Source organism: Nerophis ophidion, linkage group LG11 (genome assembly GCF_033978795.1).
Source record: "Nerophis ophidion isolate RoL-2023_Sa linkage group LG11, RoL_Noph_v1.0, whole genome shotgun sequence".
NCBI lineage: Eukaryota > Metazoa > Chordata > Actinopteri > Syngnathiformes > Syngnathidae > Nerophis > Nerophis ophidion.
In genome coordinates this window covers 2,499,022-2,513,702 of record NC_084621.1, presented here as the reverse complement: position 1 = coordinate 2,513,702, position 14,681 = coordinate 2,499,022, and the positions used below count along the sequence as shown (strand labels likewise).

The 14,681-nt window shown below is 43.9% G+C and overlaps 1 protein-coding gene across 3 annotated transcripts in view; it reads left to right on the top strand.

The window, feature by feature from the left end:
* lpcat3 (lysophosphatidylcholine acyltransferase 3) overlaps positions 1-14,681 on the top strand; it is a 61,210-nt gene that overhangs the window by 2,853 nt on the left and 43,676 nt on the right. Inside the window, exon 1 of one of the 3 annotated variants that reach the window (XM_061914861.1) lies at positions 5,209-5,465. The exons of 1 other annotated variant lie outside the window; for it this stretch is intronic. In XM_061914861.1, the coding sequence (XP_061770845.1) occupies positions 5,381-5,465 (85 nt within the window). In that variant the 5' untranslated portion in view covers positions 5,209-5,380. Of the gene's footprint in view, positions 1-5,208; positions 5,466-14,681 lie in introns of those variants that run through there. One more of the 3 variants, XM_061914860.1, reaches the window with a different exon arrangement.

Sequence of the window (14,681 nt, the reverse complement as noted above, 5' to 3'; positions counted from 1 at the left end):
AACTTCAGGTCTGTCTGTCGTTAACATTTAAAAAAATTTTTTATTTATTTTTTGGCCTTTATGTCAAAACGCTTTATTATATGGCAACACACAAACTATGCAACATTTTCCCCAAAACATTTCAAAGTGGAATATTTGTCGTGAAGTAATCGGAACCCTAAATAGGTCAATAAAAAAAGAATAAGTGTTGAAAATAAGCCAAATGTATATTTATATTTTTTCACTTAAGACCAGGGGTCGGGAACCTTTTTGCTAAGAGAGCCATGAAAACCAAATATTTAAAAATGTATTTCCGTGAGAGCCATATCATATTTTTTAACACTGAATACAACGAAATGCGTGCATTTTTAAGTAAGACCAACATCTTTAGAGTATGATAAGTATTTTGTTCTTTTTGATAACATTGTTATTCTGAAGCTAACCAATAATAAATAAAAACAACGTCTTACCATGAATGGGACTTCTAGAAAACGGATGGATGGATTAAAATGCATAAGAATGTTTTATATTTTGAAGGTTGATTGATTGATTGAAACTTTTATTAGTAGATTGTACAGTTCAGTACATATTCCGTACAATTGACCACTAATGGTAACACCCCAATAAGTTTTTTACTGGTATCGGCGATACTGGCCGGTATCGGATCGGATCGGTATCGATACCCAACTTTGCGATATTGTCCACCCCTCTACTAAATCCTTTCAGCAAAAATATGGCAATATCACAAAATTATCAAGTATGACACATAGAATGGACCTGCTATCCCCGTTTGAATAAGAACATCTCATTTAAGCAGGTCAATAACAGTCCGCATGGCAGCTTTGTGTTATTATTGTCAACACTGCAACTTTTTCTTGTTACATGTTACTGTTTACTCTTTTACACTCTTTTATGTTTTAAAGGCCTACTGAAAGCCACTACTAGCGACCACGCAGTCTGATAGTTTATATATCAATGATGAAATATTAACATTGCAACACATGCCAATACGGCCGCTTTAGTTTACTGAATTGCAATTTTAAATTTCCCGCAGAGTTTCCTGTTGAAAACGTCGCGGAATGATGACGCGTGTTTGTGACGTTATTGGTTGGAGCAGACATTTTATCCCAGCACCACTCTCGGCTAAAGTCATCCGATTTAATTGCATAATTACACAGTATTTGGACATCTGTGTTGCTGAATCTTTTGCAATTTGTTCAATTAATAATGGAGACGTCAAAGAAGAAAGATGTAGGTGGGAAGCGATGAATTGCGGCCGCCTTTAGCAACACAAACACAGCCGGTGTTTCTTTGTTTGTTGTGAAGCTTTAATATGGAACAGAGCGTCAAGCGAACATGTTTCTCTACCACATGTCAACCGGCAAGTTTCAGTGAGCAAATTGTGGTAATAGGTCGGCTTTTACCGTAAACATGAGCGGAGCTTGTGTCGTTCTTCCTGCAGCTGTCAAAGAGGCAGCTGCGACTTTCTTGGCTCCTCCATGGCTTCACTCAGAGACACTGGCAGTCACCACACCCTTCGGACTTTCAGGTATGACTTTATAATCTCACTAAAACACTAGTAACACAATAATCAGGTGAGGGATTTTCCAGAATTATCCTAGTAAATGTGTCTAATAACATCTGAATCGCTCCTGCCCTTGTCTTCTTTTTCTGCTAGTCCTTCACTCTCACTATCCTCATCCATGAATCTTTCATCCTCGCTCCAATTAATGGGGAAATTTTTGCTTTCTTGGTCAAAATCGCTCGCGCTGCTGGTGTTTATGATTTGATTTGATTTGATTTTTATTAAGGATCCCCATTAGCTGGTTGCCACAACAACCCACTAGTCTTCCTGGGGTCCACAACTCAATACAATTACAAGTAAAAGCATATAATTATAACTACACAATACAGACAAAAATAACAAAAAATAACAGCATCAATAAGAAAACAGGCAAACAATTTACAGTCACAGAATAATAATTACCTATATAAATATAACTACACAATATAAACCAAACATAAAAAATCATCAACGGGCAAACTAATTCAAAAACTCAGATAAAATATTACTTTCATTTAAAAACCAGTTTACTTTCAATGCCGCTGAGAATTTGAGGCCGGTTATTCCAGGGCGATACAGATCTTTGAATAAAAGATTTCCGCAAAGCATTCTTCCTGATTGTAAACAATGTGAGGAGCCCTCACACCGGTGATGTCATCGTCTGCTACTTCCGGTACAGGCAAGGCTTTTTTATTAGCAACCAAAAGTTGCGAACTTTATCATCGATGTTCTCTACTAAATCCTTTCAGCAGAAATATATATTCTATGTGTCATACTTGATCATTTCGCGATATTGCCATATTTTTGCTGAAAGGATTTAGTAGAGAACATCGACGATAAAGTTGGCAACTTTTAGTCGCTAATAAAAAAGCCTTGCCTGTACCGGAAGTAGCAGACGATGACATCACAAGTGTGAGGGCTCCTCACATCCTCACATTGTTTATAACGTGAGCCTCCAGCAGCAAGAGCTATTCGGACCGAAAAAAAACCCGACAATTTCCCCATTAATTTGAGTGAGGATGAAGATTGTGGATGATGATATTGGTAGCGAAGGACTAGAAAATAAATAAATAAAGTATAATAACAAAAAAGCTGATTGCATTGGGACGGATTCAGATGTTTTTAGACACATTTACTAGGATAATTCTGGAAAATCCCTTATCTTTCTATTGTGTTGCTAGTGTTTTAGTGAGATTAAATAGTACCTGATAGTCGGAGGGGTGTGTCCACGGGTGTGTTGACACCAGTCTCTGAGGGAAGTCACGAAGCTGCAGCAGGACAGAAGCGCCGCTGATCTCCGGTAAGAGGCGACTTTTTACCCCAATTTTCTCACCGAAACTTGCCGGTTGACATGTAGTCGGGATCCATGTTCGCTTGACCCCTCTGATCCATAGTAAAGCTTCACCTCCGGGAATTTTAAACAATGAAACACTGTGTGTTTGTGTGGCTAAAGGCTAAAGCTTCCACCAACAGCATTCTTCTTTGACTTCTCCATTATTAATTCAATCAATCAATCAATGTTTATTTATATAGCCCCAAATCACAAATGTCTCAAAGGACTGCACAAATCATTACGACTACAACATCCTTGGAAGAACCCACAAAAGGGCAAGGAAAACTCACACCCAGTGGGCAGGGAGAATTCACATCCAGTGGACGCCAGTGACAATGCTGACTATGAGAAACCTTGGAGAGGACCTCAGATGTGGGCAACCCCCCCCCCTATAGGGGACCGAAAGCAATGGATGTCGAGCGGGTCTAACATGATACTGTGAAAGTTCAATCCATAGTGGCTCCAAGACAGCAGCGAGAGTCCCGTCCACAGGAAACCATCACAAGCGGATCAGCAGCGTAGAGATGTCCCCAACCGATACAGGCGAGCGGTCCATCCTGGGTCCCGATGAGCGGTCCATCCTGGGTCTCGACTCTGGACAGTCAGTACTTCATCCATGGTCATCGGACCGGACCCCCTCCACAAGGGAGGGGGGGGCATAGGAGAAAGCAAAAGAAGCGGCAGATCAACTGGTCTAAAAAGGAGGTCTACTCAAAGGCTAGAGTATACAGATGAGTTTTAAGATGAGACTTAAATGCTTCTACTGAGGTAGCATCTCAAACTGTTACCGGGAGGGCATTCCAGAGTACTGGAGCCCGAATGGAAAACGCTCTATAGCCCGCAGACTTTTTTTGAACAAATTGCAAAAGATTCAGCAACACAGATGTCCAAAAACACTGTGTAAATATGCGGTTAAAGCAGACGACTTTTAGCCGCAAATGGTGCAGCGCTAATATGTCCCCTCCAACTCGAGACGTCACGCACACGCGTCATCATTCCGCAACGTTTTCAACAAGAAACTCCGCGGGAAATTTAAAATTGTAATTTAGTAAACTAAAGCGGCCGTATTGGCATGTGTTGCAATGTTAATATTTCATGATTGATATATAAACTATCAGACTGTGTGGTCGCTAGTAGTGGCTTTCAGTAGGACTTTAAGAAAATAGCTGGGGGGCCACAAGTGGCCCTCAGGCCGCACTTTGGACACGCCTGTTTTAGGTAATGAAATCATGAATATTCATACAAACACGCAACGTGATTGGCTGGCGACTCTGGACCTGGTTTCTCTCCTCCAATCAGCTCGGGGTTTGTTAACTAGCAGGTCATCTGACGCAGTCGAGACTCGCACGCTGACAAGAGGAGGGAGGAAGGCTTTTTCCACTGAGGGCCGCAGACTGAAAAATCAAAGTATGCGGGGGCCATTTTGATATTTTTCTTTTTTAAAAAGCAATACAATAGTTGTTGTTTTTTTACCTTTATGGCTTTCCTCAAGTTTGGTCCCCGGTCTCCGGAAGGGTATTAGTCATAAAAATATTAGAAATAAGTCATAAATTATTTTTTTTTTCATTTAACACTTGAATATCGAATCAACTTCAGGTCTGTGTGTCGTTATAAAAAAAAAAAAAAAAATTTGTTTTTATATGTTTTTGGCCTTTATGTCAAACCCCTTATTTATAAGGCAGACACACAAACTATGCAACATTTTTCCCCAAAACATTTCAAAGTGGAATACCGTGAAGTAATAGGTCTATAATTCATAACAATAAAAAAAGAATAAATGTTGAACATAAGCCAAATGTATATTTAGATATTTTTTTTACTTTTAACGCTTAAGTGTGTAGATCTCTTGATTATAAGATTCTATCATTTTTTTCATACTTTTTTGTTTGTTTGATGCCCTTTTTGCAATGTTATCCCCCCAAAATATTTGAAAGTGAAATTGTTCCAGTGAAGTAATTGGAGCCTTCAGCAGGTCAATAACAGTCTGCATGGCAGCTTTGTGTCATTAGTGTCAACACTGCAACTTTTTCTTGTTACATGTTTACTCTTTCATTACACTCTTTTATGTTTTACATTTTTATTTTAGTATTTTTTAAAATAGGCCGGGGGCCTTTAACAAATTAGCTGGGGGGCCACAAATGGCCCTCGGGCCGCACTTTGGACACAGCTGTTTAAAGTAACGAAATCATGAATATTCATAAAACGCGCGACGTGATTGGCTGGCGGCTCTGGATCTGTTGTCTCTCCTCCAATCAGCTCGGGTGTTGTTAACCAGCAGGTCATCCGACGCAGTAGCGACTCGCACGCTGACAAGACGCGGCTAGAGGAGGGGAGGAGAAACGGCAACCTTCCGGGGGAGGGGAGGGGAGGCCGAACCACGGAGTTGTTCCCACGCAACGCCGCCTATTTATTGGTGTGAGCGTGCGTGGATGTGTGCGGAGAGTGACGCCTCGAAGTAGAGTTCAGCGAAGCGTCGCGTTGAGACGTTTCCGCCCGCACTAAAGATGGCGGCTCCGTGGATGGAGAAGCTATCGCAGACTTTGGGCTCCCCCGAGCCTGCTGTCCGGCTTATATTTTCTATATTAATCGGTAAGTATCACTTCCAGGCGGTGAATCTCCATTCTCTCTCACTAACATATACTCTAGTGGCTCGCCTTTGAGTGCGGATATGTTTGTTTTGATACGGAGGTACTATGTCTACTATGTAGTGTATGACTCCCAGCGTGCAGCCGTGCTGTTTATTTACTTACCACTTGCTCTATTTACACCACTAAAAACATTTGTGGAAAAAAAAGTGTGCTAACCCTGCTGGAGATTACATGAACGTGTTTGTCCTTTGGAGCAAAGGCAACTTTCAAGCAACCGCATGGAGCTACCTTTCAATCAATCAATCATCCATCCATTTTCTACCGTTTATTCCCTTTGGGGGCGCTGGTGCTTATCTCAGCTACAATCGGGTGGAAGGTGGGGTACACCCTGGACAAGTCGCTACCTCATCACAGGGCCAACACAGATAGACAGACAACATTCACACACTAGGACCATTTTAGTGTTGCCAATCAACCTATCCCCAGGTGCATGTTTTTGGAGGTGGGAGGAAGCCGGAGTACCCGCAGGGAACCCACGCATTCACGGAGAGGACATGCAAACTCCACACACAGAAATATCCCAATCCCGGGATTGAACCCAGGACTGCAGGACCTTCGTATTTCGAGGAAGACGCACTAACCCCTCTGCCACCGTGAAGCCCATCAATCAATCATCCATTCCATCCATCCATTTCCTACCGCTTATTCCCTTTTAGGGGTCGCAGGGGGCGCTGGCGCCTATCTCAGCTACAATTAGGTGGAAGGCGGGGTACACCCTGGACAAGTCGCCACCTCATCGCAAGGCCAACACAGATAGACAGACAACGTTCACACTCACATTCACACACTAGGACCAATTTAGTGTTGCCAATCAACCTATCCCCAGGTGCATGTCTTTGGAGGTGGGAGGAAGCCGGAGTACCCGGAGGGAACCCACGCATTCACGGAGAGGACATGCAAACTCCACACACAGAAATATCCCAATCCCGGGATTGAACCCAGGACTGCAGGACCTTCGTATTTCGAGGAAGACGCACTAACCCCTCTGCCACCTTGAAGCCCATCAATCAATCAATCATCCATTCCATCCATCCATTTCCTACCGCTTATTCCCTTTTAGGGGTCGCGGGGGGCGCTGGCGCCTATCTCAGCTACAATCGGGTGGAAGGCAGGGTACACCCTGGACAAGTCGCCACCTCATCGCAGGGCCAACACAGATAGACAGACAACATTCAAACACTAGGGCCAATTTAGTGTTGCCAATCAACCTATCTCCAGGTGCATGTTTTTGGAAGTGGGAGGAAGCCGGAGTACCCGGAGGGAACCCACGCATTCACGGGGAGAACATGCAAACTCCACACAGAAATATCCCAAGCCCGGGATTGAACCCAGGACTGCAGGACCTTCGTATTTCGAGGAAGACGCACTAACCCCTCTGCCACCTTGAAGCCCATCAATCAATCATCCATTCCATCCATCCATTTCCTACCGCTTATTCCCTTTTAGGGGTCGCGGGGGGCGCTGGCGCCTATCTCAGCTACAATCGGGTGGAAGGCGGGGTACACCCTGGACAAGTCGCCACCTCATCGCAAGGCCAACACAGATAGACAGACAACATTCACACACTAGGGCCCATTTAGTGTTGCCAATCAACCTATCCCCAGGTGCATGTCTTTGGAGGTGGGAGGAAGCCGGAGTACCCGGAGGGAACCCACGCAGTCACGGGGAGAACATGCAAACTCCACACAAAGATCCCAAGCCCGGGATTGAACCCAGGACTACTCAGGACCTTCGTATTTCGAGGAAGACGCACTAACCCCTCTGCCACCTTGAAGCCCATCAATCAATCATCCATTCCATCCATCCATTTCCTACCGCTTATTCCCTTTTAGGGGTCGCAGGGGGCGCTGGCGCCTATCTCAGCTACAATTAGGTGGAAGGCGGGGTACACCCTGGACAAGTCTCCACCTCATCGCAAGGCCAACGCAGATAGACAGACAACATTCACACACTAGGGACCATTTAGTGTTGCCAATCAACCTATCCCCAGGTGCATGTCTTTGGAAGTGGGAGGAAGCCGGAGTACCCGGAGGGAACCCACGCAGTCACGGGGAGAACATGCAAACTCCACACAGAAAGATCCCGAGCCTGGATTTGACCCAGGACTGCAGGAACTTCGTATTGTGAGGCAGACGCACTAACCCCTCTGCCACCGTGAAGAAATCAGTCAATGTTTATTTATATAGCCCTAAATCACCAGTGTCTCAAAGGGCTGCACAAACCACAACAATATCCTCGGTAGAGCCCACATCAGGGCAAGGAAAAACTCACCCCAGTGGGACGTCGGTGACAGTGGCAATGATGACTATGAGAAACCTTGGAGAGGACCGCATATGTGGGCAAACCCCCCCCTCCAGGGCAGTGATTTTCAACCAATGTGCTGTGAGATATTGTCCGGTGTGCCGTGGGAAATTATGCACATTGACCTAATTGGTCCAAAAAATATTTTTTTGCAAATGAATAATCATAATAATGTGCCTGTGCTGTGTAGAGCTTAGCAGGGTAATCTTGTAATATTCGATATCAGTAGGTGGCAGCAGGTAGTTCATTGCTTTGTAGAAGTGGGAACGTGGGAGACAGTGTGCAGGTAAAAAGGTATGTAACGTTTAAACCAAAAATGAACAAAAAGGCAAGTCCCGCTAGAAAAAGACACTGAAGTATAGCAAACAAAAGTAAAACTGAACTGGCTCCAAAGTCATCAAAAACAGAATGATAAATAAAATGATTGTACTTTTATAGCACTTTTCTACCTTCAAGGTACTCAAAGCGCTTTGACACTACTTCCACATTCACACACACATTCACACACACATTCACACACTGATGGAGGGAGCTGCCATGCAAGGAGCTAACCAGCACCCATCAGGAGCAAGGGTGAAGTGTCTTGCTCAGGACACAACGGACGTGATGTGGTTGGTACTAGGTGAGGATTGAACCAGCGACCCTCGGGTTGCGCATGGTCACTCTTCCACTGCGCCACACCGCTCCGGAATCCTGGAGGACAGCAAAAACTTATAGTGTGTGGAGCAAAGTTTCCGTCCACAAAGTACATGACAATCAACAATGTCCCCACAAAGAAGGATAGCATACGCACAACTTAAATAGTCTGGATTGCCAAAACAAAACAGGTGCAGGCAATAGCACACAAAGGAAGGTGTGAAGCTGCTACAACAAAACAGAAAGGGTCGCCAAAATAACAGCTCAAGACGGGAACTAAAGCACTACACACAGGAAACAACAACAAACTCAAAATAAGCCACGACAACCTGGTGGGCTTTAATTTTTTAACCTTTTCTGCTGGTGGTGTGCCTCCATATTTTTTTAAATAAAAAAAATGTGCCTGGGCTCGAAAAAGGTTGAAAAACACTGCTCTAGGGGACCGAAAGCAAGGGATGTCGAGCGGGTCTAACATATTGTAAAAGTCCAATCCATAGTGGACCTAACATAACCGTGAGAGTTCAATCCAAAGTGGATCTAATATAATAGCGAGAGTCCCGTCCATAGTGGAGCCTGCAGGAAACCATCCCAAGCGGAGGCGGATCAGCAGCGCAGAGATGTCCCCACAGGCGAGCGGTCCATCCTGGGTCCCGACTCTGGACGAGCGGTCCATCCTGGGTCCCGACTCTGGACGAGCGGTCCATCCTGGGTCCCGACTTTGGACGAGCGGTCCATCCTGGGTCCCGACTCCGGACGGGCGGTCCATCCTGGGTCCCGACTCCGGACGGGCGGTCCATCCTGGGTCCCGACTCCGGACGGGCGGTCCATCCTGGGTCCCGACTCCGGACGGGCGGTCCATCCTGGGTCCCGACTCCGGACGGGCGGTCCATCCTGGGTCCCGACTCCGGACGGGCGGTCCATCCTGGGTCCCGACTCCGGACGGGCGGTCCATCCTGGGTCCCGACTCCGGACGGGCGGTCCATCCTGGGTCCCGACTCCGGACGGGCGGTCCATCCTGGGTCCCGACTCCGGACGGGCGGTCCATCCTGGGTCCCGACTCCGGACGGGCGGTCCATCCTGGGTCCCGACTCCGGACGGGCGGTCCATCCTGGGTCCCGACTCCGGACGGGCGGTCCATCCTGGGTCCCGACTCCGGACGGGCGGTCCATCCTGGATCCCGACTACGGACGGGCGGTCCATCCTGGGTCCCGACTCCGGACGGGCGGTCCATCCTGGGTCCCGACTCCGGACGAGCGGTCCAACCTGGGTCCCGACTCCGGACGAGCGGTCCAACCTTGCTCCCGACTCTGGACAGCCAGTTCATCCATGGCCACCGGCCTGGACCCCCTCCACAAGAGAGAGGGGGACATAGGAGAAAAAGGAAAGAAACGGCAGATCAACTGGTCTAAAAAGGAGGTCTATTTAAAGGCTAGAGTATACAAATTAGTTTTAAGGTGAGACTTAAATGCTTCTACTGAGGTAGCATCTGGAACTGTTACCGGGAGGGCCTTCCAGAGTACTGGAGCCCGAATGGAAAACGCTCTATAGCCCGCAGACTTTTTTTGGGGCTCTGGGAATCACTAATAAGCCGGAGTCCTTTGAATGCAGATTTCTTGCCTTTCTTTCGTGGGTCATTTCACCCCAATTTTCACCCTAATTTAAGGTACTTTTTTAGGCAGTGAAAAGTGTCAGCATGTAGTCTGTGTGTCATCATAAACGTACATTTGGGAAGTTGCATGATATTTAAAATACTTATACTGTTAACATAAACACATGGTTAACACAAAGCAGCATCAATGTCAGTGTGCGGGTTGGAAATCCGTCCATCCATCCGTTTTCTACCGCTTGTCCCTTTTGGGGGTCGTGTAAAAAAAGGAGGGGGTGGGAGTGCATCCCTGCACAACTGTAAAAAGTTTTAGTGTGTCAAAATGTGGAGTAAAAGTTTGAGCAGAGAGCTCAAGCAACATGTTTATTATTATAAAGCAGGTTAAGGAATAGAATAATATATGGTCACTACTGCCTAGTTTCTCTTGTTATATTCTTATTTTACTGTAATATTTTTTTTTATTCTCATTGTTGCTTTTTATTTTTATTCTTATTGTAATATTTTTCTATTTTGTTTCCGTTTATACCACCATTTACTTTTTAAATTCGATCTCAATTTTGTACACTGCTGCTGGAATTTAAATTTTCCTGAGGGAACTCTCCTGAAGGAATATCCATCCATCCATTTACTATCGCTTGTTCCTTTCGGGGTCACAGGGGGGGTAATGCTGGAGCCTATCTCTGGTGCATTTGGGCAGAAGGTGGGGTACACCCTAGACAAGTCTCCACCTCATCGAAGCTAAAGAAATCAATAAAATACTATATCTATCTATCTATCTATCTAATGTAGTTATTATGTACATGGTTTAGTCAGACATGGGCAGCACAGTGGCAGAGGGGTTAGTGTGTCTGCCTCACAATACGAAGGTCCTGAGTAGTCCTGGATTCAATCCCGGGCTCGGGATCTTTCTGTGTGGAGTCTGCATGTCCTCCTTGTGACTGTGTGGGTTCCCTCCGGGTACTCCGGCTTCCTCCCACTTCCAAAAACCTGCACCTGGGGATAGGTTGATATTGGCCCTTGTGTGTGAATGTTGTCTGTCTATCTGTGTTTGCCCTGCGATGAGGTGGCGGACTTGTCCAGGGTGTACTCCGCCTTCCGCCCAATTGTAGCTGAGTTAGGGACCAGCTACCCCAAAGGGAATAAGCGGTAGAAAATGGATGGATGGGTTTAGTCAGACATGGACTAGGGCCCGGAATAAATTGCGACTTCCTACTCATTTTCAGGCATAATAGGAGAAATATGATTTTAGAAGGAGAAATATAATCTTAGAGAAAAAATGTAATTTAAAACATTTGTACCGACGTACAACACTTAAGTAGACCTCCAGTATATCAGAATGTGGAATTAAATTATGGACTGGATTAAGCAAAGAAATCAAACAATGTACTAATATGATCCACTTCAAGAAACTCTTCAGACTTAAAGTGTTTGCAAAGAAGAAGAACCATGATAAACATTCTGAATTTATCTCAGCCATTCATTAATTTTCAAGATAATCTGAATCATCTCGCCATATGAAATATAATTTACTTCACCAATTATTGTTTATTCACTTTTATTGTTACTTATGGAGTATATTGTGAATAAATTGAGAACAGGAAGTGAACAAAAGTTTTAGCAACTGCTAAGTAAAGGAAAATGGGTAGGATTAAGTAAGCTCGGCTTCTTCCTATTCTTTTTTTGAACATGTTGAATAGAGAAACTGGAAATTGTGATGTATAATTTTTTATGCATGCATGTTGCAAACAAACTCAAACTCAACTCATAATGTATTGAACAAGTGGAACTACATTTAGTTATGACTTTTTGCTAAGCACAAAAATGGATGGTTGGATGTCCAAAATAATCCATGACTTCGAAAGCGTGTCCTTATTAATACCGTGAACTTTGCCCTGACACATGTTAGCGCCTGTTCGTTTCTTAAGCGTCTGATGTTCCTTGTCCTTGTGTTGCTCAATGGGTCTTGCATAACATTTGTGGTCACTACACTGTTTAGCCCGTTCAACCTGCTGTAATCAAAGTTTTTATCAGCATGTAGAGAGATATGTTCTGTGGAAAGTTAGTAGCATTATTGTGGCGCTGCCAAATGTAGCTAAATCATGTAAACCAAATATTAAAAAAAATAGACTGTGGTCATACTTGTGGTTCAGTGTTCTTGGTCCCAAAAAAAAAAATAGACTTTGGTTAGCGTCCGTTAGCATTAGTTCACATTTGTATTTTAGTCATGGGCCAAAGGCTGCGCTGTAAAGATATTAATGCATGAAGTAAGGACTTGATTGGGCAGCATTTGAGAAATGTTACGTGACAAAATGTTATCTACTGGGTTAAATACTTACAGCAAATCCTGTTTAGGTCCAACCACTCATTAAGTTTTGGTAAACTGTGTTATTAGTAAAAAGTGCCAGCATTAGTCATTGTGCTTTTGTCAACACAAAGTTTTAGCCCCAAAATGGTCATATAAATTTAAAAAAATGGTCAGTTAATGTCGACATACAGTACAGGCCAAAAGTTTGGACACACCTTCTCATTTAAATGAGATTCCTTTATTTTTCAAGACTACTTACATTTACATCAAAACTATGACACCAGTGAAGTGAAAACCATTTCAGGTGACTACCTCTCGAAGCTCATCCAGAGAATGCTAAGAGTGTGCAAAGCAGTAATCGGAACAAATGGTGGCTATTTTGAAGAAACTAGAATATAAAACATGTTTTCTGTTCTTTCACCTTTTTTTGTTAAGTACATTCGTAGTTGAGATGCCTTCAGTGACAATATACAATAGTCATGAAATAAAGAAAGCACACTGAATGAGAAGGTGTGTCCAAACTTTTGTCCTGTACTGTATGTTGCATTATTGTTAACTTCATCATCATTATTGCTTAAATGTTTTTCCAAAAGCAGATTTGTGGTTATATCCAAATCAGTGAAAACCCATTAGAGCGAAAAGGTGACAGTAAAGCTTGGATGTCCGACCATCGGTCCTTCCTTCTTTTGTGGTAGATTTCTCCTCTGTACTTTCATCCCCTCTGCCCCAATTAATTGTTGATTTTTCCTTTTTCAAGGCTCTGGCAGTGTTTTTGTTTAAAAGAAAATGCACCCTTTTAAATGTTGCACAAGTAATGGAAATCCATGCCAAAATATTTTTTTCTTACCGGGTATATAATCAACTAGAGATGGGAATCTTTTGCCACTTCACGATTTAATTCGATTTGGATTCTTGGGGTGACGATATGGTTCATAATCCATTTTCAATTCAACACAATTCTCGTAAAACATTATTTCGGATAGAAATCAAAATAAAACCTTTTTTTTATTGTTTGAAGAATAATTATCAATTTTGTGTAAGTATCTTGTTGTTGCAGTTTGGTCTTGAACACTATCCACCTCCTCCACATGTTCCCGAAATCCGGTCCCTGTAGTTGCAGGCCGTGTCAGGATTGCGTGAAATTAAATTTCCTCATAAGTCTGAACCCACCAGTCTTGTGTAGGCCTGTCCTCCTTGCCTCAATTCTTTGGAATAGTTTCTTACATGCTGTCAGCAGTATCCTTATGTATGTCTTTTGCTTGTACAGTTACCTCATTTAAATTTCCCAAGTACATGGTTGCAAGTGGCATATAGGAATCTCCTATCCAGGAATTGTTGACAAAACATTGTGTATAATTCTCCAAAATTGCATTATTTTTATTGTATTTCCCACCAAAAATATGTGGATGCCCCACATCCATTTGTCCACATCCTCTCCAACATGTTATGTTTTTGATCTTCTTTCCTTTGAATGTATTCCTTATTATTTACCACCCCGTTCTTTTCAGTGGAAATGTTTATCCTGATCTCGTTTATATAGTAGTACAGGGATCTCAAACACGCGGCCCGCGAGACGTTATTTTGCGGCCCACACCTTGATGTGATAATGTAATACTGGTGCGGCCTGCGAGTCCTATATGAATAGCGCTTTACAGCGTTATACTTGTATACCCTTGATTTTCCAGGGGACTCTCAATATCCAGTGCCCCTCCAGGGGTGATCTTTCTCTCGGAACTCACCCCAACAACTACATTATGGGGGCACCGTGGAAGCACTGCCTATAGCGTCCCCTACAACCAGTACTAACAGAGTGCCAGCATAGCCACATGTTGTACTTGGCTTTTGTTGACACAGTAAGTGACCTGAAAGACATACTTGATCAACAGCTACTCAGGTCACACTGAGGGTGGCCGTATAAACAACTTTATCACTGTTACAAATATGCGCCACACTGTGAACCCACACCAAACAAGAATGACACACATTTTGGGAGAACATCAGCACCGTAACACAACAGAACAAATACCCAGACTCCCATGCAGCCCTAACTCTTCTTGGGCTACAATATACACCTCCACTCCTCCAACCCCACCCCCTATTGTAGCCCGGAAGAGTTAGGGCTGCATTGGATTCTGGGTATTTGTTCTGTTGTGTTTATGTTGTGATACGGTACGGATGTTCTCCCAAAATGTGTGTTGTCAATCTTGTTTGGTGTGGGTTCACACCAAATAAGATTGGTGTGCCGCATATTTGTAACAGTGATAAAGTTGTTCATACGGCCACCCTCAGTGAGACCTGTACGGCTGTTG